Raw genomic sequence first — 25,354 nt, forward strand, 5'->3', positions numbered from 1 at the left:
GCCCTTTGTTTTAGACCAGCTGTATTTACAATGACATGTGGACCACTAATGTACAGAGTCAGTCAGCTAGGCTAGAGTCATATTACATAAGTCATGGATAAGACCTCACCTTGATGGTCATGTAGCCAACGTATGCATCCTCTGAGCCCTCCATGAAGACAAACGTGGAGTCTCTGGTGTTCTCAATGATCACTTTGTCCGCTACTTTACCAGGTGCTGTTGAAAAATGAACGTCGTTAGGATTAAAAGGGCGAGGTTAGGAAGACAACATCGGGCTAAAAGTGTCCAGCAATGACAATCAATTAACCTAGTTAACAGGTCAAGTGGTATAACTCAGTGGGGGTACTTGGCCTATCCACAGGGGGTACTTGAGAAGACTCCTGAGACCACAGGCCTACAAGCAGAGCAAAATGTATTTGGTGGTACAGTAACCAAAAAAGGTTGGGAACCACTGGTACAGATAGACAACAAACAGACAGTAGGTCAACTCAATAATGAATACGTACCAGCTCCGATCATTGTGATGGGTGACTCTATGTAGATCCACTCGTCAGTGTAGACCCCAGAGTGGACGAATATGAGGCCGTCAAAGTGGGCCTCCTGAACACCCCCCAGTGCATCCTCTATGGTGTCATAGTACTGAGGAAGAACAGAGAAGTGTGTTAAAGCCAAGTCACAGTGAACACATGATGACAAATCACTCAATAACAACCTTAAAACAAACAGAACTCTCTGGGCCAGTTTCCCAGATTAAGAAGCCTAGTCCTAAACTAAAAAGTTAGGCCTATATAAATTGACATTCTTCAATCAGTGTGCATTTTAGTACAGGACTAGGCTCAATCTGTGTCAAGGAAACTGTCCCATAAACTCTCTGAAACAAACAAACAACTCTTACAAGCATGTTCTCTCTTCCTTTGTATCTGGCAGGATTACTGTAGAAGTGTTCTGCGAACCCTGTCTTCACGTGCGCTCCTTTATACTGAAAGCAAAAAAAGAATGAATCTAGCCATTGCTATTATTACACAGTAATACTTATGGTGAGATTCCCTCTAGAATCACAGCAACCTCAAGTGATATTAGACTCCACTGGGACTACTTGCGCCATAGAATTAGAATTACTGAGACTGTTCTTGCATGCATACGTCTGTACAAACTATTGACAGTACGTTTTAGCAGCAGCAGTATCTACAATGCATTCAGAAAGACCCCTTCACTTTTTCCACATTTGTTGTTACAGCCTTATTCTAAAATGGATTAAATACACAATTTCCCTCAATCTACACACAATAGTACAAAATGACAAAGTTTAGATTTTTTTGCAAATGTACTACAAAAAAAACAGAAATACCTTATTTACATAAGTATTCAGACCCTTTCCTATGAGACTCGAAATTGAGCTCTGGTGCTTCCTGTTTCCATTGATCATCCTTGAGATGTTTCTACATCTTGATTGGAGTCCACCTGTGGTAAATTCAATTGATTTGACATGATTTGGAAAGGCACACACCTGTCTATATAAAGGTTCCACAGTTGACAGTACATGTCAGAGCAAAAACCAAGCCAAGGTTGAAGGAATTGTCCATAGAACTCCGAAACAGAATTTTGTCGAGACCTCAGATCTAGGGAAGGGTACCAAAATATTTCTGCAACATTGAAGGTCCCCAAGAACACAGTGGCCTCCCATCATTCTGAAATGGAATAAGTTTGGAACCACCAAGACTCTTCCAAGAGCTGGCCGCCCGGCCAAACTGAGCAATCGGAGAAGGGCCTTGATCAGGGAGGTGACCAAGAGCCGATGGTCACTCTGACAGCTCCAGAGTCCCTCTGTGGAGATGGGAGAACCTTCCAGAAGGACAACCATCTATGCAGCACTCCACCAATCAGGCCTTTTAAGTTAGTGACCAGACGGAAGCCACTCCTCAGTAAAAGGCACATGACAGCCCGCTTGGAGTTGGCCAAAAGGCACCTAAAGGACTCCAAGACCATGAGAAACAAGGTTTTCTGGTCTGATAAAACCAAGATTGAACTCTTTGGGCTGAATGCCAAGCGTAAATGTCTGGAGGAAACTTGGCACCATCCCTACGGTGAAGCATGGTGGTGGCAGCATCATGCTGTGGGGATGTTTTTCAGCGGCAGGGACTGGGAGACTAGTCAGTACAGAGAGATCCTGTATGAAAACCTGCTCCAGAGCTCTCAGAACCTCAGACTGGGGTGAAGGTTCCCCTTCCAACAGGACAATGACCTTAAGCACACAGCCAAGACAACGCAGGAGTGGCTTCGGGACAAGTCTCAATGACCTTGATTGGCCCAGCCAGAGCCCGACTTGAACATCTCTGGAGAGACCTGAAAATAGCTGTGCAGCGGCGCTCCCCTTCCAACCTGACAGAGCTTGAGAGGATCTGCAGAGAAGAATGGGAGAAACTCCCCAAATACAGTTGTGCCAAGCTTGTAGCATCATACCCAAAAAGACTCGAGGCTGAAGTCACTGCCAAAGGTGCTTCAACAAGGTACTGAGTAAAATGTGATATTTCAGTTTTTTATTTTGAATAAATTTGCAAATTTAAAAATAAACGTTTTGCTTTGTCATTATGGGGTATTGTGTGTAGATTGATGAGGATTAATTAAAAACAATTTTTTTTGAATAAGTCTGTAACAAACCAATTTGTATTTGTCACATGCGCCAAATACAACAGGTGTAGATCTTAGAGTGAAATACTTACTTACAAGCCCGTAAGAAAAAAAAGTGTTAACTGTATTGTTAGTTAAGAAAGTATTTACTAAAATATACTGAAGTAAAAAATAAATGGATAAAATAAAAAAATAATTAAGGAGCAACAATAAAATAACAGTAGCGAGGCGATATACAAGGGATACCGGTACAGAGTCAATGTGCGGGGGGCACCGGTTAGTCCAGGTAATTGAGGTAATATGTACATGTAGGTAGAGCTAGTGACTATGCATGGATAATAAACAGAGTAGCATCAGCGTAAAAATGGGGATGGGGACAATGCAAATAGTCCGGGTAGCCATTTGATTAGCTGTTCAGCAGTCTTATGGCTTGGGGGTAGAAGCTGTTAAGAAGCCTTTTGGACCTAGACTTGGCGCTCCGGTACTGCTTGCCGTGAAGTAGCAGAGAGCAGTCTATGACTAGGGTGGCTAGAGTCTTTGGCAATTTTTGGGGCCTTCCTCTGACACAGCCTGGTATAGAGGTCCTGGATGGCAGGAAGCTTGGCCCCAGTGATGTACTGGGCCATACGCACTACCCTCTGTAGTGCCTTGCGGTCAGAGGCCGAGCAGTTGCCATACCAGGCGGTGATGCAACCAGTCAGGATGCTGGTGGTGCAGCTATAGAACTTTTTGAGGATCTGAGGACCCATGCCAAATCTTTTCACTCTCCTGCGGGGGAATAGGTTTTGTCGTGCCCTCTTCACAACTGTTTTGGTGTGTTTGGAACATGATAGTATGTTGGTGATGTGGACACCAAGGAACTTGAAACTCTCAATCTGCTCCACTACAGCCCCATCGATGAAAGTGGGGGCGTGCTCGCTCCTCTTTTTCTGTAGTCCACAATCATCTCCTTTGTCTTGACCACGTTGAGCGAGAGGATGTTATCCTGGCACCACACTGCCAGGTCTCTGACCTCCTCCCTATAAGCTGTCTCATCGTTGTCGGTGATCAGGCCTACCACCGTTTTGTCGTTGGCAAACTTAATGATGGTGTTGGAGTCGTGCCTGGCCACGCAGTCATGGGTGAACAGATAGTACAGGAGGGGACTGAGCACGCACCCCTGAGGGGCCCTTGTGTTGAGGATCAGCGTGACAGATGTGTTGTTACCTACCCTTAACACCTGGGGGCGGCCCGTCAGGAAGTCCAGGATCCAGTTGCAGAGGGAGGTGTTTAGTTCCAGGGTCCTTAGCTTAGTGATGAGCTTTGAGGGCACTATTGTGTTGAACGTTGAGCTGTAGTCAATGAATAGCATTCTCACGTAGATGTTCCTTTTGTCTAGGTGGGAAAGGTCAGTGTGGTGTGCAATAGAGATTGCATCATCTGTTGGGGCGGTATCCAAATTGGAGTGGGTCTAGAGTTTTTGGGATAATGGTGTTGATGTGAGCCATGACCAGCCTTTCAAAGCATTTCATGGCTACAGACGTGGGGTCTGAATACTTTCCGAATTGACTGTATTTGGTTGAGTAACAGTGAAGGTTTAGAGGTCATAGTACAGAGTACAGTGTGAGTTTACAGAAGTCAGAGGTAAGTGACGACAGTGAGGGTAGAGGTCAGAGGTAATTGTTTGTAAACAATCCCTGTCCTGAGATCAGAGGTGAGAGGTAACAGTGAGGGTAGAGGACAGAGGTAATTGTTTGTAACAGTGAGGGTAGAGGACAGAGGTAATTGTTTGTAACAGTGAGGGTAGAGGACAGAGTAAATTGTTGTCACAGTGAGGGTAGAGGACAGAGGTAATTGTTTGTAACAGTGAGGGTAGAGGACAGAGGTAATTGTTTGTAACAGTGAGGGTAGAGGACAGAGGTGAGTAACAATCAGGACAGTTGGGGTATAGAGGTCATAGTCCTACCAGCTGCTGAAAGCTCTCTTTCCACGGGTTGGGCTGCTCGTACTCCTCTGGGTTAATCTGGAAGAACTTCCCCGCCTCCGGGTGCATCATGGGACGCGTGTACTCAAACACATCCATGTACAGCCTCTTCCTGTGAAGCAAAGCAAGGAACACAGACACCATCAGACAGGGTTACTTCATGTGATAACACTCGGTGGTGGGAGGGGGGGGTCTCGGAGGGAAAGACATGGTGTGTGTTCCAGATCGGTCCATTCCAGTCAGACTGTGCAGAATCACTGGTCTACAAATCACCTTGCATCCCAAATTGACAACTCACTATGTGATCAGGATTAGACTCTGTGCATCGGCTTGCTGAAACTGCTGATTAACTGAGTTGTGCGGGAGCGAAAGGGATGCGGGAGGGGACTTGAATGGGGATGTCCATTCTATTGCTATGGTCGCACCATCCATCCATCCAGTCAGAATGAATGGCAGTGTGTCTCACCATCCAGACACACACAATCAGTCAAACAAGGCTGGTCATGGCTCACTTCAACACCATCATCCCGGAAACCTTAGATCCACTACAAATCGCATACTGCCCCAATAGATCCACAGATGGCATAATCTCAATCCACACTGCCCTTTCCCATCTGGACAAAAAGAACACCTATGTGAGAATGCTATTCATTGACTACAGCTCCGCATTCAACACAATAGTGCCCACAAAGTGCATTACTAAGCTAAGGACCCTGGGACTAAACACCTCCCTCTGCAACTGGATCCTGGACTTCCTGACGGGCTGCCCCCAGGTGGTGAGGGTAGGCAACAACACATCTGCCACGCTGATCCACTAGGGATGCGTGCTCAGTTCCCTCCTGTACTCCCTGTTCACCCACGACTGCGTGGCCAAGCACGACTCCAACACCATAATTTGGTTTGCTGACGACAACAGTGGTAAGCCTGATCACCGACAATGATGATACAGCCTATAGGGAGGTCAGAGACCTGGCATTGTGGTGCCAGGACAACAACCTCTCCCTCAATGTGAGCAAGACAATGGAGCTGATTGTGGACTACAGGAAAAGGAGGGCCGAACAGGCCCCCATTCACATCGACGGGGCTGAAGTGGAGTGGGTCGAGAGTTTCAAGCTCCTTGGTGTCCACATCACCACCAAACTACCATAGTCCAAACACACCAAGACAGTCGTGAAGAGGGCACGACAACACCTTTTCCCCCACAGGTAACTGAAGAGATTTGTCATGGGTCCCCAGATCCTCAAAAAGTTCTACAGCGGCACCATCCAGAGATTCCTGAATGGTTGCATCACCGCCTGGTATGGCAACTGTTCAGCATCTGACCATAAGGCTCTACAGAGGGTAGTGCGTATGGCCAAGTATATCACTGGGGCCAAGCGTCCTGCCATCCAGGACCTATATACTAGGCGGTGTCAGAGGAAGGCCCAAATAATTGTCAGACTCCAGTCACCCAAGTCATAGATTGTTCTCTCTGCTACCGCACGCAAGCGGTACCGGAGCGCCAAGTCTAGATCCAAAAGGCTCCTTAACTTCTTATGGCTGCAATCCCGTTAACGGGATGATATGACAACAGCCAGTGAAAGTGCAGGGCGCCAAATTCAAACAACAGAAATCTCAATTAAAAGTCCTCAAACATACATGTATCTTATACCATTTTAAAGGTAATCTTGTTGTTAATCCCACCAAAGTGTTCGATTTCAAATAGGCTTTACAGCGAAAGCACCACAAAATTATGTTAGGTCACCGTAAAAATCACAGAAAAACACAGCTATTTTTCCAGCCAAAGACAGGAGTCACAAAAAGCAGAAATAGAGATAAAATGAATCACTAACCTTTGATGATCTTCATCAGATGACACTCATAGGACTTCATGTTACACAATACATATATGTTTTGTTCGATTAAGTTCATATTTATATCCAAAAACCTCAGTTTACATTGGCGCCATGTTCAGAAATGCCTCCCAAATAGCCAGAGAAATTGCAGAGAGCCACGTCAAATAACATAAATACCCATCATAAACTTTGATGAAAGATACATGTTTTACATAGAATTAAAGATACACTTGTTCTTAATGCAACCGCTCTGTCAGATTTAAAAAATCTTTACGGCAAAAGCACAATATTCAATAATCTGAGAACAGCGTTCAGTCACAAAAGTAAGCCATACAGTTACCCGCCAAATTGTGCAGTCAACAAAACTCATAAAAAGCATTATAAATCTTCACTTACCTTTGCTGATCTTCGTCGGAATGCACTCCCAGGACTCCCACTTCCACAAGAAATGTTTGTTTTGTTCGGTAATGTCCATCATTTATGTCCAAGTAGCTACTTTTGTTAGCGCGTTTAGTACACATAGCCAAACGCTCGTGCAGGTCCAGGCGAATGTCGGACGAAAACTTCAAAAAGTTGTATTACAGGTCGAATAAACTTGTCAAACTAAGTATAGAATCAATCTTTAGGATGTTGTTATCATAAATATTCAATAACGTTCCAACCGGAGAATTCCTTTGTATCTATAGAAGTAATGGAACGCAAGCCGATATCATGTGGAATGTGCGTGACCAGGACCTGGCTCTCTGCCAGACCACTGACTCAAACAGCTCACACCCGGCTCAACATCACAGTAGAAGCTTCATTCAACGTTCTACAGACTGTTGACATCTAGTGGAAGCCGTAGGAAGTGCAAACAGATCCATATCCTACAGTGTTTTCAATAGGCGATGAGTTGAAAATCGACCAACCTCAGATTTCTCACTTCCTGGTTGGATTTCTTCTCAGGTTTTTGCCTGCCATATGAGTTCTGTTATACTCACAGACATCATTCAAACCGTTTTAGAAACTTCAGAGTGTTTTCTATCCAATACTAATAATAATATGCATATATTAGCAACTATGACTGAGGAGCAGGCCGTTTACTCTGGGCACGTCTGTGCACCTTTCATCCAAGCTACTCAATACTGCCCCTGCAGCCATAAGAAGTTAACAGCTTCTACCCCCAAGCCATAAGACTGGTGAACAATTAATCAAATGGCCACCTGAACTATTTACATTGACACATCACCCGCCGCCCGTTTTTACACTGCTGCTACTCGCTGTTTATTATCTATGCAATATTTTATCCCTACTTACATGTACAAATTATCTCGACTAACCTGTATCCCCACACATTGAATCGGTACCGGTACCCCCTGTATATAGCCTCATTGTTATTTTGTGTTACTTTTTTTATTTATTTTTAATTTAGTAAATATTGTCTTAACTATTTCTTGAACTGCAAAGTTGGTTAAGGGCATTTCATGCTAAGATCTACACCGGTTGTATTCTGTGCATGTGACAAATACAATTTTATTTGAAACAGACAGCCAACCAGACAGAGACACAGCCACTCACCAGAGGATGGGATCATTGGCCAGTTCACTGAAGCGTTTGCAGACACATGCTGCGCGACACAGGTCCTGCTCCAGCAGGTAGGAGAAGATCTTCAGGACCACCTCGTCTGGCAGCTTCTCCTCGAGGTAGTGCTCCGCAGGCGCTGCTAGTGGTGAAAGCAACGAGATGTACACTTTATTAATGGAGCTTTTCACACATCCAAAGTAATAACAGGAGCTGGACAGAAAGGATGTCCAACACAGAGAAGGGCCATTTTTAACCTCCAATTATCATAACATGTTAACCAACATCTTCAACAACTCTCCAAAACCTCTGTCTTTGGTTTTACTGTATTGTGTATGTCATTGTTGTCTTTTAAAGATTTTTGTAAGATTAGCCAGAGGTGAGAAGTGACAGGACAGTAAATATAATAAATCAAAATTCAACAAAAAGTCTGTAAGATCAAAGTATTATTTTACCTGGTAAATCTTGAGACTTTCCTGACACTCTGGCACGTTTTGCCCGATGGCCAAAGTCTTCTGTGGCTGAAGTGGAAGCACCCTGCACACATAAAAAAAATATATATTGTTATAAGCCTTGATAGCTTTGACACGTTTTGATAGAACAGACAGTGGTCATCTGCTTAAAACGACTGTATCAATATTTCAGCATTGTTTTTAATAAATCAAATTCTTCAATTAATCACTACCGCTAGTGAAATACTAATCAATTATGCAAAGACGAAAGATTAATTATCAAATTCAGCCCGTGGGTGAAAGGACGACATGCTAAAGACACCATTGTGGGTGGAATGCATTTCCCACTGATATTGCTCAACAGTCTAGGTTATAATGTCTGCAATATGTCTTTATAACCAGTGGCACTCAACAGCCCGAGTTAAGTGAGCTGATTCATTATGGCAGATCCATGTTCAGCAGGCAAACAGATAGAAATGTCATGAGTAGAGCTAAAATTTGTAATTATTCTACATGTCAGAGGTATCATGTTTGTTTTACATAACATATGTCTATCTATATGGCGCACTGTTTTTGACCGGGGCATAGTGCACTATATAGGGAGCCATTTGGGACACATTCCATTCTAATGACTCACCTCCATGTTAGTCTTTGCTGGACACGCTGCTGTTCTCTTGGGTAGTAGAGACTTTCTTCGAAGTTGGTACGGACTATTCTGAGCTCCTGGACCGGATTCTTCTGCAACCATATCTGCAGGGACTCCTCCATCTGAGAGAGAGGAAAGAGGGGACACAGTCAAAACAACCATATCTGCAGGGACGTCCTCATCTGGAGAGGAAGAGGGACACAGTCAAAACAACCATATCTGCAGGGACGTCCTCATCTGGAGAGGAAGAGAGGGACACAGTCAAAACAACCATATCTGCAGGGACGTCCTCATCTGGAGAGGAAGAGAGGACACAGTCAAAACAACCATATCTGCAGGGACGTCCTCATCTGGAAGGGAGAGAGACACAGTCAAAACAACCATATCTGCAGGGACGTCCTCATCTGGAGAGGAAGAGGGACACAGTCAAAACAACCATATCTGCAGGGACGTCCTCATCTGGAGAAAGAGAGGACACAGTCAAAACAACCATATCTGCAGGGACGTCCTCATCTGGAGAGGAAGAGGGGACACAGTCAAAACAACCATATCTGCAGGGACGTCCTCATCTGGAGAGGAAGAGGGGACACAGTCAAAACAACCATATCTGCAGGGACGTCTCATCTGGAGAGGAAGAGGGACACAGTCAAACAAAACCATATCTGCAGGGACGTCCTCATCTGGAGAGGAAGAGGGGACACAGTCCAAAACAACCATATCTGCAGGGACGTCCTCATCTGGAGAGGAAGAGGGGACACAGTCAAAACAACCATATCTGCAGGGACGTCCTCATCTGGAGAGGAAGAGGGGACACAGTCAAAACAACCATATCTGCAGGGACATCCTCATCTGGACGAGGGGAAGACAGTCAAAACCCTCTTAGCTTAAGCTACGACAAGTAGAAATGTTACGGCTGCACAGTAGTGAGCTACATTTCCTTTGCACAGAGCTAAAATCTTTCACAGAGTAGAGTTCTAGAAGTCGGCGTGCCTCTCAGATCGCCGACTGACAGCAGAATATTCGCCTTCATTCCAGTCAGTATCTTCTAAATAAAAAGAGGAATACGTGAAGAATGAACGTTAGCTACATGAAGTAGCTGCATGCGATGCTTACATGTTTTACGTAAAGAGAGCAAGGGTTGAGCGAATAGGGAATGTTTTTCCTAAACAAATTAGGGATTTCAGTAACAGAACTTTTCAGTCAAACAAGTAAGAAACTAAATGGCTGAAATGATGTAGAAGCTTCAGCACAGACAGCGCAATAAACACTTGCTGTGGTGCCTTTACGCTGCAGTAGGGAGGAGAGAGAGACAACGTGCACCAGTCACACGCTGGCATTTGTTTTTTTAAACAGTGTGACCATCAGGCTCTTTGAGTAATTTGTGTGTCTTTATTATCTAATCAAACAGTGTGCTTAAAGCATTAGACAAGGTCAGTGGGGCGGCAGGTTGCCTAGTGGTTAGAGCATTGGGCCAGTAACCGAAAAGTTGCTAGATCGAATCCCCGAGCTGACAAGGTAAAAATCTGTCATTCTGCCCCTGAACAAGGCAGTTAACTCACTGTTCCTAGGCTGTCATTGAAAATAAGAATGTGTTCATAATTGACTTGCTTAGTTAAATAAAGGTCAAATAAATAAATAAAAAAGTGCATATGTAGTTGATTTTATTCAAACACATAGGGTGTGTATCTATCTATATATTCAAACAAATTTTTCCATATTTCGACCAATTGATTGGTCAAAAGAACAAGACGACTCTCGGTCAACTAAGATGATTTTTTTTTTTTGTCGGGACAGCCCTAATTGTTGCTACCCTAGGGTCACGCACTATTCAAAGCAAATGTATTATTCAAAAACATAAAATACCGTCAATTTAAAAAATATGATATTTTGGTCATATTGCCCGGCCCTAGTATATACACACCATATACAGTGGTGTAAAGTTCTTAAGTAAAGTACTACTTAAGTAATTTTGGGGGGTATCTGTACTTTACTTTTACTTCACTACATTCCTAAAGAAAATGATGTACTTTTTACTCCATACATTTTCCCTACACCCAAAAGTACTCGTTACATTTTGAATGCTTAGCAGGACAGAAAATGGTCCAATTCGCACACTTATGAAGAGAAAGGGAAAGGGGCATACCTAGTCAGTTGTACAACTGAATGCCTTTAACTGAAATGTGTATTCCGCATTTAACCCAACCCCTCTGAATCAGAGAGGTGCAGGGGACTGCCATCCATGTCGTCGGCACCCGGGGAACAGTGGGTTAAATGCCGTGCTCAGGGGCAGAATGACAGATTTTTACCTTGTCAGCTCGGGGATTCGATCGGTTACTGGCCCAATGCTCTAACCACTAAGCTACCTGCCGCCCCCATCCCTGGTCATCCCTACTGCCTCTTATCTGGCGGACTCACTAAACACAAATGCTTTTTTTTTTTTATTATGTCTGAGTGTTGGAGTGTGACCCTGGCTATCCGTAAATAAATAAAAACAAGAAAATGGTGCTGTCTGGTTTGCTTAATATAAGGCATTTTAAATTATTAGTACTTTTACTTTTGATACTTAAGTATATTTAAAACCAAATACTTTTAGACTTTTACTGAAGTATTATTTTACTGGGTGACTCACTTTTACTTGTCATTTTCTATTAAGGTATCTTTACTTTTACTTAAGTATGAGAATTGAGTACTTTTTCCACCACTGACCATATACCAGAGTGTTTGGAAATAGCCATGCAATGGTTTTTCAATACCGTTGAAACTATTTCTTAGATGTTTTTCAATAAATGTTCATATTTGAAGCTACTTAAGTGAATACCTGCAGTTAACTTGTGCAATACGTTAGGAGATAAAGCATACACGTTCTTAATTTCACCAGTCACATTATGAAGCTTACCATAATTCACCAGAACGGTTGAGCAAGTTATGTGTTTGTAAATAGCACAATAGGAGAAAGCGGGAGCAGGTGAATCCAGCTGTGTATTGACAGGGCTGCGTTTTATATTGAAAGTCAGCTGTGTTTTTTGCTTCAATGGAGTGATTAGGGACGTGCAACTATAGTTTTCCTTCACAGAAAATAAATGAGCGTAACATATTCATCAGAAGACAACAGAAGTGCAACGCTATTTGGCTAGCAGCCACACAAGTAAATGAGCTTACAATGAAAACGCAAGGTCTTTTTAGCAAAAACGACAAATGGCCATCCTATGTCTAATGTTTATCATAGAAAGAATGTAGCCAGCTACATTTCCTAGTGTTTTGTCTAAAGTTAATCTGGTATTTTACCAGAGAAAAGTAGTCTGGCAACGCCGAGAAAAGTAGCTACACATCAGTCAGAGAGATGTCTGCTGATAGAATGCCCGTTGGATGAGAATTCACCAAGTGACGAAGTGCAACTGAAGCACAGAATGTGTGATGCCGAGCAGAAATTAGAAGCAGCAGTTTACAAAACCCCCCTCGTCATGGAGAGCACCTCATATCAACAGCTGTGCTGAACGGGGCAGGTGACAGAACCAAGAGGAACCGGCTAGCATGACTAGTGATGCACAATATCGGTGAACATATCGGAATTGGCTGATATTAGCTAAAAATGCCAACATCGGTATCGGCCCAATGTCTAGTTTAACGCCGATGTGCAAAACCGATGTCAAAGCTGACGTGCATACCTATATAACGTAGGTACATGATGTATTGACGCCACGTAAAATGTTGCACTACACGTGCAACACAGCATTCCTGACCTAGCCCACAATGTCTGCTGTGTGGAGCGAGCAGTCAACAAGTCGAGCAGTCATTTGAAAGATTATGAAAATTTCAGCGAGACAACTAAAATGGCGAAATCCATTAATGCCAAGATAACAGAATTAATTTCCCTTGACAATCAACCGTTCTCTGTCGTGGGTGATGTTGGCTTTTGCGACTGGTCAAGCACCGGTACACACTAATTTACCAAGTGAGCTATTTTACAGATGTTGCCCTACCGGAGTTACACTGTAATAGCGTCACTGCTATTAGCTTCACGACATACTATGGAAAACTGTTTGGGTCTTTTGCATGTCAAAAAAGATACACGTCAAATAACAACATTTGACGTGTTAAATAAGCGTTTAATTTGATACGTCAAATAACACAGTTCTATTGTAGAAAGTTGTGTGTTCTGAATTTGCAAGTGCAAGCCAAGCACCACCACTACTATCAGTAGCACTGTCAAAGCTGTACAAAAAAAGTCTGCAGACACCGGCCACGAAAGATGTGTTTACAATACCGCATTGGTAATAAAGCATTATTTGTCCGACCGCAAGTAGCTAGCTAGCACCAATACAACCAGCCTGAAAACCATGACCAGTAGAAACTGCAGTCATTTTCATTATTCTTAGCAATGATTTAGGAATCCTTGTGAGTAAGTATTAGCTAGGTAGCAACTTGTTGTTCGCCTATGGAAATTGAAATTCAGTTCATGAAAATAAATAGCTAGCCAGCTACTTAACCCTGTTGCCCAAAGCTAACGTTATAAGCAGCCAGCTAGCTTGCTTCATCTGGCTAGTGAGGCTCAGTCGGACCGGATTATGTGTTGTAAAGCAAGCCACAATATGGATTAGGCACAATAGTGGAATTTGCAGTTTGCCTTCAAAATAAAAGTACCTCTTTGAAAGTGATGCAGAAGGTTACAATTTGTGGAATCATGCCATATTTAGACTAGATAATGTTAAACAAGGTTGGAATGTGAAGCAATGAAATGGGGTATCAGCCTACTCAGTGACACCCACAGAACACAGCTGTGAAGAATTTACGCAAATATTAGCGTTGTAGCTCTTATTGCGGGACTGTGACTGTGTGAAATCACCTCCCCAGTCAGCTTATTGTGTGTATTGACATTCATTTTGCATTGGGGATCAATGAAATTGGGTATCAGTCTACTCAATACCCAAGATATTCCTCAGGGTTATCAGACTCCAAAACATCCACGCAGTATTGTTTTTCCTCAGGAATAGTGTTCAATACACATAGGTTGACAAATGTGTCTCAATTCACAGTTGTTTCAGAGTCCTGCAATAAGAGCTATGACGCTAATGTTCTCTGGGTGTCACTGAGTAGACTGATACGTATGGATTGTGGATCAATGACATGGGGTAAGGCTGTAAAGTGAAATAAGTATGCCCCCAATGCAATTCTAAAGTATAATACATCCAGTGTGATTTCAACAGATTTACAAATTATTGTCTTTTGTTGATTTTATACAATAACATTCCAACCTTGTTTAGCATGATCTATTCAATTATGGCATAATTCTACTATTTGTATTCATTTGCATCACTGTCAATGTCATAGTTTTATTTTGAAGGCTAACCGCAAAGTCCACTATTGGACTTTGCATTAAAAAACATTAAAAAGCAATGAGTCTGATGCAACATATAAGAATGTTTAGCTTAAAATGTTGATAAACAAGTATTTCTTCACATTATAAGCAGACAAGGCAATAGGACACGCGTGAATGTTCATTCCATAATGCAATTAGCTGGAAAACACTGTTGTCAAAAGGGCACCTCAGTTTCATGTGACAGTGATGAAAATATCCATTAGAAATGGAGAAAAAGAGGACATCTAATAGGCTACTTTGAAGCAAGGTAAGACATGCCTCATATAGTTGAAGTCAGAAGTTTACATACACTTAGGTGGGAGTCATTAAAACTCATTTTTCAACCACTCCACAAATTTCTTGTTAATAAAATATAGTTTTGGCAAGTCAGTTAGGACATCTACTTTGTCCATGACAAGTAATTTTTCCAACAATTGTTTACAGATTATTTCACTGTCACAATTCCAGTGGGTCAGAAGTTTACATACACTAAATTGACTGTGCCTTTAAACAGCTTGGAAAATTCCAGAAAATGATGTCATGGCTGTAGAAGCTTCTGATAGGTTAATTGACATAATTTGAGTCAATTGGGGGTGTACCTGTGGATCTATTTCAAGGACAACCTTCAAACTCAGTGCCTCTTTGCTTGACCTCATGGGAAAATAAAATAAATCAGCCAAGACCTCAGAAAAAGAATTGTAGACCTCCACAGGTCCTTGGGAGCAATTTCCAAACGCTTGGGAGCAATTTCCAAACGCCTGAAGGCACCACGTTCATCTGTACAAACAATAGTACGCAAGTATACACACCATGGGACCACGCAGCCGTCATACCGCTCAGGAAGGAGATGCGTTCTGTCTCCTAGAGATGAACGTACCTTTGTGCGAAAAGTACAAATCAATCCCGAACAGCAAAGGACCTTGTGAAGATGCTGGAGGAAACAGCTACAAAAGTATCTATATCCACAGTAAAACGAGTCCTATATCAACATAACCTGAAAGGCCGCTCAGCAAGGAAGAAGCCACTGCTCCAAAACCGCCATAAAAAAGCCAGACTACGGTTTGCAACTGCACATGGGGACAAAGATCGTACTTTTTGGAGAAATGTCCTCTGGTCTGATGAAACAAAAATAGAACTGTTTGGCCATAATCACCATCGTTATGTTTGGAGGAAAAGGGGGGAGCTTGCAAGCCGAAGAACACCATCCCAACTGTGAAGCACGGGGGTGGCAGCATCATGTTGTGGGGGTGCTTTGCTGCAAGAGGGACTGGTGCACTTCACAAACTAGATGGAATCATGAGGTAGGAAAATTATGTGGATATAGTAACATCTCAAGACATCAGTCAGGACGTTAACTTCTTATGGCTGGGGGGCAGTATTGAGTAGCTTCGATTAATAAGGTGCCCAGAGTAAACTGCCTGCTACTCATGCCCAGTTGCTAATATATGCATATTATTAGTAGAAAACACTCTGAGGTTTCTAAAACGGTTTGAATGAAGTCTGAGTATAACAGAACTCCTATGGCAGGCAAAAACATGAGAAAAAATCCAACCAGGAAGTGGGAAATCTGAGGTTTGTAGGTTTTCAACTCATTGCCTATACAGTGGGATATTGGTAATATTGCACTTCCTAAGGCTTCCACTAGATGTCAACAGTCTTTAGAACCTTGTTTGATGCTTCTACTGTGAAGGAGGGGGGAATGAGGGCTCTTTGAGTCATGGGTCTGGCAGAGTGCCATGAGCTGACCAGGCGCGTTCACGTGAGAGAATTAGCTTGCATTCCATTGCATTTCTGAAGACAAAGGAATTCTCCGGTTGGAACATTATTGAAGATTTATGTTAAAAACATCCTAAAGATTGATTCTATACTTCGTTTGACATGTTTCTACGAACTGTAATATGACTTTGTCTGAACTTTCACATGGACTTGCCCGCGAGTTTGGATTGTGTACTGAATGCGCGAACAAAAAGGAGGTATTTGGACATAAATGATGGACTTTATGGAACAAATCAAACATTTATTGTTGAACTGGGATTCCTGGGAGTGCATTCTGATGAAGATCATCAAAGGTAAGTGAATATTTATAATGCTATTCTGACATCGGTTGACTCCACAACATGGTGGATATCTTCATGGCTTGTTTGGGCTCTGAGCGCTGTACTCAGATTATAGCATGGTGTGCTTTTCCGTATTTTTTTTATCTGACACAGCGGTTGCATTAAGGAGAGGTTTATCTAAAGTTCCATGTATAATACTTGTATCTTTTATCAATGTTTATTATGAGTATTTCTGTAAATTGATGTGGCTCTCTGCAAAATCACCGGATGTTTTGAAGGCAAAACATAACTGAACATAACACGCCAATGTAAACTGAGATTTGTGGATATAAATATGAACTTTATCGAACAAAACATACATGTATTGTGTAACATGAAGTCCTATGAGTGTCATCTGATGAAGATCATCAAAGGTTAGTGATTCATTTTATCTCTTTCTGCTTTTTGTGACTCCTCTCTTTGGCTGGAAAAATGGCTGTGTTTTTCTGTGAATAGGTGCGGACCTAACATAATGATATGTTGTGCTTTCATGTGCCTTTTTGAAATCGGACACTGTGGTGGGATTAACAACAAGTTTATCTTTAAAATGGTGTAAAATACTTGTATGTCTGAGGAATTTTAATTATGAGATTTCTGTTGTTTTGAATTTGGTGCCCTGCACTTTCACTGGCTGTTGTCATATCGATCCCGTTAACTCCTCTAGGGTAGGGGGCAGCATTCGGAATTTTGGATGAAATGCATGCCCAAATTAAACTGCCTGCTTCTCGGCCCAGAAGATATGATATGCATATAACTGGTAGATTTGGATAGAAAACACTCTAAAGTTTCCAAAACTGTTAACATAGTGTCTGTGAGTATAACAGAACTGATTTGGCAGGCGAAAACCTGAGAAAAATCTATTCAGGGAGTAGTTAAAAAAAAAAAAAAAAAAATTATATTCAATGCCATTACAGTATCCATTGACTTAGGACTCAATTGCAGTTTCTATGCCTTCCACTAGATGTCAACAGTCTTTAGAAATTGTTTCAGGCCTGTATTCTGAAAAATGAGGAAGTAAGAGCAGTCTGAATGAGTGGATCCTAAAGTGTCACAGAGCTTTTTCATGCGCGAGACCGAGAGAGTGCCTTTCTTGTTTACCTTTTAAATTGACAACGTTATTGTCCGGTTGAAATATTATCGATTATTTAGGCTAAAAACAACCTGAGGATTGAATATAAACATCATTTGACATGTATCCGTAAAGTTCATAGAAACAAGTTGGATTTTTTGTCTTCCTGTTTTAAATGCGTTTGAGCCTGTGGATTACTGAAGAAAACGCACAAACAAAACCGAGGTTTTTGGATATAAAGAGACTTTATCGAACAAAAGGAACATTTATTGAGTAAATTAATGTCTGCTGAGTGCAACCATATGAAGATCATCAAAGGTAAGGGATTAATTTTATCTCTATTTCTGACTTGCGTAACTGTTCTACTTGGCTGGTTACTGTTTGTAATGATTTGTCTAGTGGGCTATGTTCTCAAATAATCGTAGGGTATGCTTTCGCTGTAAAGCATTTTTTAAATCTGACACCGTGGTTGGAGTCACAAGAAGTTCATCTTTAAACCTATGTAAAATAGGTTTTGTTTTCTGAATTTTTATAATGAGTATTTCTGTATTTGAATTTGGCGCTCAGCAGTTTCACTGGCTGTTGAAGAGGTGGGACGCTTGGGTATGTCTTCAGGCGGAAATTGAAAGAAGGGGGGGTGGGTGGGGTAGCTGTAAGAGGTTATTAAAGGTCAGGAATTGTGAAAAACTGAGTTTAAATGTATTTGGCTAAGGTGTATGTAAACTTCCGACTTCAACTGTATGTATTAAAATGTTCAGGTTTCAAACAATGAAGTATGTTTTCAAAATGCATAGCCTACTGCCTCCAGCTCATTGCAAAGTGGTGTGTGACATGCTGATGAAGCCTGCCTTCTGTTGCCGTTTGAGATGCTGCAGCAGCAGCTCTCGCACTGTGACAGATTCTCTGTATCTATCTGTATGCTGTACGGGTGTGATAAGATACAATATTTTCGTTATGTACGCACGCGCCAATTTAATTCCACTAAACTAAGTAAATTAACCAATAAGCATGTATTTCCATCAATTAATAGGCTAAAAAGCATTATTTCACAATACATTTTTTTTTATCCTCCTTGACAATTGGCCGGGCCCAATTTTATTAAATCGGCTTTACCATTTATTTTTTATAGCCCTAAAACCAGCTATTACCGCCTAACCAAAACCTGGTTAGAGAGAATAAATACAAGGATATTGGCCAGCGAAGCTATCTGCTGGATGAGAACTCCTCCTGACAGAAAGAAAATGAGCAGTGAATTAAGTAACCCCACAACAGCTTGCTCACATCTGGGCACAGCCCCTTTGCCCACAAGGAGGAGGCTTAAACACATTTAGATGGGTTACAAAGATCTCCCTAGAGGGTAGCAACAACAACAGAGCCAGCCTCGATCCTATCATGTCTCTGTGCCAGCAGCAGCTTTATGACTATTTAACTCTTCTGATGAGAGGTCAGAATCTAGGCCTCGATCAGGAACAACAAAAGGTTAAGGGCCTTTTGGGAAAGTAGGCTAATTGTTACACAAACAATAAAGAACATCAATCCCAGACCAGTCCTCCCACTACTAAACTTGTAATTCGTGAACTCCACTAGGTCTAAAAGACCATTAGATCATAAAAAGAAAACCACATCGTAGTTTCAGAAGCAGCAGGTCAGAACGTTCCACTGGAAAAGCCAAAAGGGTTCTGCCTGGAAGACATAGGACAAATTATTTACATCAACATGACATTAATAGGAGCCTAAACGTCCTGTTGTACAAACAAGATATGTCAAATCAACTGGCTTGGTGAACTAGGCTACCTCTCAGGTCATCAGGGTCAGAAGAACATCCATGTATGTGTACATTGTGTAATTGGGTCACACAGACAGACCCCCTAAAACACATATGTCAGAGTCAAGGCCCGCGGGCCACATCCGGCCCGCGAGAAGGTTTTTTACGGCCCCTGGGATGATTCTTTGATTATTATTAGAACCGGCCCGCAGACCGCAGCAAGCCGGCAGCCCGCAGATCTTTTACACGCACCATACTCATTTCCCACAATGCAACGGTGACGCACCGAGCAGTAGGCTGCTTCATTTCAATATTTATTGGCACAGCAGTCGTCAGCATCACAGTAAAATTAACTTTCAGATACCCATCAAAAATGGCAAAACGGAGGTGGACACTGAGAACCGGGGGTTTCAAACAAGGTGGGAGTCGGAGTATATGTTCACGGAGGTAGCTGGAAAACCTGTGTGTCTTCTGTGTGGAGAAAGTGTGGCGGTACTGAAAGAGTATAATCTGAGACGACATTATGAAACGAAACACGCGGACAAAACAAGAATATGGACATGGAACAAAGGCTACAAAAGGCAGAGGAATTAAAACGAGGCCTCAAATCTCGACAGGCTCTGTTCAAAAAAGCCAAATCACAAGGCCAGGCTGCTGTCAAGGCCAGTTTTATTTTGGCAGAAGAGATCGCTAAATCAGCCCGGCCATTTACGGAGGGGGATTTCATCAAAAACTGCATGATTAAAGTTTGTGACGAAGTTTGCCCAGAAAAAAGGCAACTCTTTTTAAATGTGAGTCTGAGCAGAAACACCATTGCCGAGAGAGTAGACCAGTTGTCCATCAATCTAAAAGAGCAGCTTGTGAAAAAGGGAAAAGATTTCATTGCATATTCCTTGGCTGTGGATGAGAGCACCGACATTTCTGCATTGCCCAGTTGTCAATTTTCATCCGCGGAGTGGACTCCAGCCTAAGCGTGACAGAGGAGTTTTTGGCTTTACGTCCTATGCATGGCACAACTACGGGGCATGATTTGTATGAAGAGGTGTCAAGATGTGTAAATGAGATGGAGCTGCCTTGGGAAAAACTCGTGGGTTTGACAACCGACGGAGCACCTGCGATGTGTGGACACAGGAGCGGACTGGTGGCGAAGATACAGGAAAAGATGCAAGAGGAAAACGCGACAGGTGAGCTGACAGCTTATCATTGTATCATACACCAGGAAGCGTTGTGCGGTAAAGCCTTGAAAATGGAGCATGTAATGAGCATCATCACGCGCACAGTTAACTTTATCAGAGCCAAAGGTTTGAATCACGCCAGTTCAAGGCATTTCTGACGGAGTTAGAAACGGAGCATGGTGATTTGCCTTATCACACAGAGGTGCGATGGCTAAGCCAGGGAAAGGTGCTTCAAAGATGTTTCGAGCTTCGTGAGGGATTTGTCTGTTCTTGGACAGCAAAGGGAAACACAACACAACTCCGAGACGAAATGTTTCTGTGTGAAATGGCTTTTCTGTGTGACATTACGAGTCATCTGAATGCAATGAACTTGCAGCTGCAGGGTCGGGATCATGTCATCTCTGATATGTACAGTACAGTGAAGGCATTTACACAAACTGACTCTGTGGGAGACGCAGATGCGGAAAGAAAATTTGAGCCACTTTCCCAGCTGCCAGACCATGAAAGAGAAGCTCTCTACCAGTGCGTTCCCGAGCGCACAGTTGGCTGATAAATAGGTATGCTTGCCGCTGACTTTCGACGCCGATTTGCTGACTTTGAAGCACAAAAAGCAGGTTGGAACTGTCGGTAACCCATTTGCTGTTGACGTGGAAAGCTCACCACCAAACCTCCAAATGGAGTTGATTGATCTCCAATGCAATGATGCACTGAGGGCAAAATATGCGGCAGTGGGTGCTGCGGAGTTCGCCGTTTCCTCCCCGACACAATGCCCCAGCTGCGCATCCAGGCTGCTCAAACGTTGTCTATGTTTGGCAGCTCAATACCTGTGTGAACAACTGTTTTCTTTGATGAACCTGAACAAAACATCACACAGAAGTCGACTTACTGCTGAACACCTCCACTCAATTCTGAGGATTTCCTCAGCTCAGAGCCTTACCCCGAACATTGATGAACTTGTGGAAAAGATGGGACACCACCAAGTATCACCCTCAACCTCAACAAGTGAACATTACTGTGCAATCACTATTTAGAGTTTTTACTCAGTTCAAGTTTAAAAGTTAAAGTTTAATATTTGTTTTCACTGCATGTTACTTCTCCTTAAACAAAGTGTTGTTTTTGATTAATAGATTTTTGCACTTTATTTTATTGTATTTCAATCCAATTATATTTTAAAAATATTTCAGTTGAGTGGATGATAGAAAATTGCTATTATTGTTTTTTTCTTTGAAGTAAATTTAGCCCACTTTTGCTAAAATAGAAAATATAGGCTACTGATGGTGCCTTGAATACCGGTTTCTTTCATTTAATGTTCATGTTATGGGGATTTTTATATAAGGAAATTTGTCTTTTGTGTCTGTTGAAAATTAAAGATTACTGACAGAGCCATAAGAAAATATTGCTTTATTTATCTGATCATATTGGAATATATTTGTTAGGTTTTCAGTAGGTTCAATTAGGTTCACTAGACTATATGCGTCATTTAAAAATTTTTCAATGAACATTCGAACAGTCCGGCCCTCGGCTTGTAGCTAAATTTTTTATTTGGCCTCCGTCCATTTGACTTTGACACCCCTGCCCTAAAACCTTCCCTGTAAGATTGTATCAAGCCTAACCATAGGCACACAAATGGCTACATCATATGATAGGCCAATAAACAGCCATATATACACTGCTCAAAAAAATAAAGGCACAACTAAAATAACACATCCTAGATCTGAATGAATGAAATATTCTTATTAAATACTTTTTCTTTACACAGTTGAATGTGCTGACAACAAATCACACAAAAATGATCAATGGAATCAAATTTATCAACCCATGGAGGTCTGGATTTGGAGTCACCACTCAAAATTAAAGTGGAAAACCACACTACAGGCTGATCCAACTTTGATGTAATGTCCTTAAAACAAGTCAAAATGAGGCTCAGTAGTGTGTGTGGCCTCCACGTGCCTGTATGACCTCCATAAACAACGCCTGGGCATGCTCCTGATGAGGTGGCGGATGGTTTCCTGAGGGATCACCTCCCAGACCTGGACTAAAGCATCCGCCAACTCCTGGACAGTCTGTGGTGCAACGTGGCGTTGGTGGATGGAGCGAGACATGATGTCCCAGATGTGCTCAATTGGATTCAGGTCTGGGGAACGGGCGGTCCATAGCATCAATGCTTCCTCTTGCAGGAACTGCTGACACACTCCAGCCACATGAGGTCTAGCATTGTCTTGCATTAGGAGGAGCCCAGGGCCAACCGCACCAGCATAGGGTCTCACAAGGGGTCTGAGGATCTCATCTCGGTACCTAATGGCAGTCAAGCTACCTCTGGCGAGCACATGGAGGGCTGTGCGGCCCCCCAAAGAAATGCCACCCCACACCATGACTGACCCACCGCCAAACCGGTCATGCTGGAGGATGTTGCAGGCAGCAGAACGTTCTCCACGGCGTCTCCAGACTCTGTCACGTCTGTCACATGTGCTCAGTGTGAACCTGCTTTCATCTGTGAAGAGCACAGGGCGCCAGTGGCGAATTTAACAATCTTGGTGTTCTCTGGCAAATGCCAAACGTCCTGCACGGTGTTGGGCTGTAAGCACAACCCCCACCTGTGGACGTCGGGCCCTCATACGACCCTCATGGAGTCTGTTTCTGACCGTTTGAGCAGACACATGCACATTTGTGGCCTGCTGGAGGTCATTTTGCAGGGCTCTGGCAGTGCTCCACCTGCTCCTCCTTGCACAAAGGCGGAGGTAGCGGTCCTGCTGCTAGGTTGTTGCCCTCCTACGGCCTCCTCCCCGTCTCCTGATGTACTGGCCTGTCCTCTGGTAGCGCTCCATGCTCTGGACACTACGCTGACAGCACAGCCAACCTTCTTGCCACAGCTCGCATTGATGTGCCATCCTGGATCAGCTGCACTACCTGAGCCACTTGTGTTGGTTGTAGACTCCGTCTCATGCTACCACTAGAGTGAAAGCACCGCCAGCATTCAAAAGTGACCAAAACATCAGCCAGGAAGCATAGGAACTGAGAAGTGGTCTGTGGTCACCACCTGCAGAACCACTCCTTCATTGGGGGTGTCTTGCTAATTGCCTATAATTTCCACCTTTTGTCTATTCCATTTGCACAACAGCATGTGAAATTTATTGTCAATCAGTGTTGCTTCCTAAGTGGACAGTTTAATTTCACAGAAGTGTGATTGACTTGGAGTTACATTGTGCTGTTTAAGTGTTCACTTAATTTTTTTGAGCAGTGTATATACACACATAGTGCCAGTCAAAAGTTTGGACACACCTACTCATTCAAGGGTTTTTCTTTATTTTTACTACAGGTCATCTGATGCAGCACTCCGTCACTCTCTTTCATGGTAAAATACCCCTTACACAACCTGTAGGTGTGTTAGGTCATTGTCCTGTTGAAAAAAATTATCATCCCATCTTGCGCTTAGTGGGACTGTGTATCACTGCAGAGTGCTGTGGTAGCCATGCTGGTTAAGTGTGCTTTGCTTTCTAAATAAAATCACTGAGTGTCACCAGCAAAGCACCCCCACACCACCTCCTCCATGCTTCATGGTGGGAACCACACATGCGGAGATCACCCATTCACCTGCTCTGCATCTCACAAAGACACGGCGGTTGGAACCAAAAATCCCAAATTTGGATACAGACCAAAGGAAAGATTTACACCAGTCTAATGTCCATTGCTTGTGTTTCTTGCCCAAGCAAGTCTCTTCTCATTATAGGTGTCCTTTAGTAGTGGTTTATTTGCAGCAATTTGACCTTGAAGGCCTGATTCACAGTCATCTCCTCTGAACAGTTGATGTTGAGATGTGTCTGCTACTTGAACTCTGAAGTATTTATTTGGGCTGCAATTTGAGGCTGGTAACTAATGAAATTATCCTCGACAGCAGAGGTAACTCTGGGTCTTCCTTTCCTGTGGAATTCCTCATGAGAGCCAGTTTCTTCATGGTGGTTCATGAATGGCACTTGATGGTTTTTGCGACTGCACTTGAAGAAACTTTCAAAGTTCTTAAAATGTTCTGGATTGACTGACCTTCACGTCTTAAAGTAATGATGGACTGTTGTTTCTCTTTGCTTATTTGAGCTGTTCTTGTCATAATATGGACTTGGTCTTATACAGAAGATGGCACTGTTTGGAAAACCACCCCTACCTTGTCACAACACAACTGATTGGCTCAAACGTATTAAGGAAAGAAATTCCACAAATGAACTTTTAACAAGGCACACCTGTTAATTGAAATGCATTTCAGGTGACTACCTCCTCATGAAGCTGGTTGAGAGAATGCCAAGAGTGTGCAAAGCTGTCATCAATGCAAAGGGTGGCTAGTGTAACACTTTTTTGGTTACTACACGATTCCATGTGTTATTTCATAATTTTTATGTTTTCACTATTATTCCACAATGTAGAAAATAGTAAAAAAAATAAAGAAAAACCCTGGAATGAGAAGGTGTGTCCAAACTTTTGACTGGTACCATATATAAAATTGAGACAGTCTGCTGTTCCCTGAGGAGGGAATGAATCCTATGACAACATTTGGGAGGGATGCAACAGATGAAAAACAGTTCAGTCCCTTGTAGAATGTAGAAATGTTGCAGCCTTCTGGCAATTTTGCACAGAGCCTGCTAACAAGGCAGATGAGGATATTTTCATTGGCTAAAACTTTCAAACAGCTGTGTGGTGCTACTGAGCTTTCCCTCTGATTAGATTGTGTCACATGTAAAGCGCAAAGCAGTCCATTGGGAGAACCATTCAAACTACATAGTAGGCCTATACATGAAACACAGAATAAAATGAATGTCCCAT

At 42.7% G+C, this 25,354-nt stretch overlaps 1 protein-coding gene across 1 annotated transcript in view; it reads right to left on the minus strand.

Annotated features, from left to right (window-relative positions):
• Positions 1-25,354, minus strand: part of LOC111968061 (F-box only protein 11-like) — a 36,617-nt gene that overhangs the window by 7,905 nt on the left and 3,358 nt on the right. Inside the window, 7 exon segments of the mRNA XM_023993591.2 lie at positions 110-216; positions 507-639; positions 896-979; positions 4,574-4,703; positions 7,984-8,128; positions 8,442-8,523; positions 9,076-9,206. Coding sequence (XP_023849359.2) covers positions 110-216; positions 507-639; positions 896-979; positions 4,574-4,703; positions 7,984-8,128; positions 8,442-8,523; positions 9,076-9,206 — 812 coding nt within the window.

Source organism: Salvelinus sp. IW2-2015, linkage group LG8 (assembly GCF_002910315.2).
Source record: "Salvelinus sp. IW2-2015 linkage group LG8, ASM291031v2, whole genome shotgun sequence".
NCBI lineage: Eukaryota > Metazoa > Chordata > Actinopteri > Salmoniformes > Salmonidae > Salvelinus > Salvelinus sp. IW2-2015.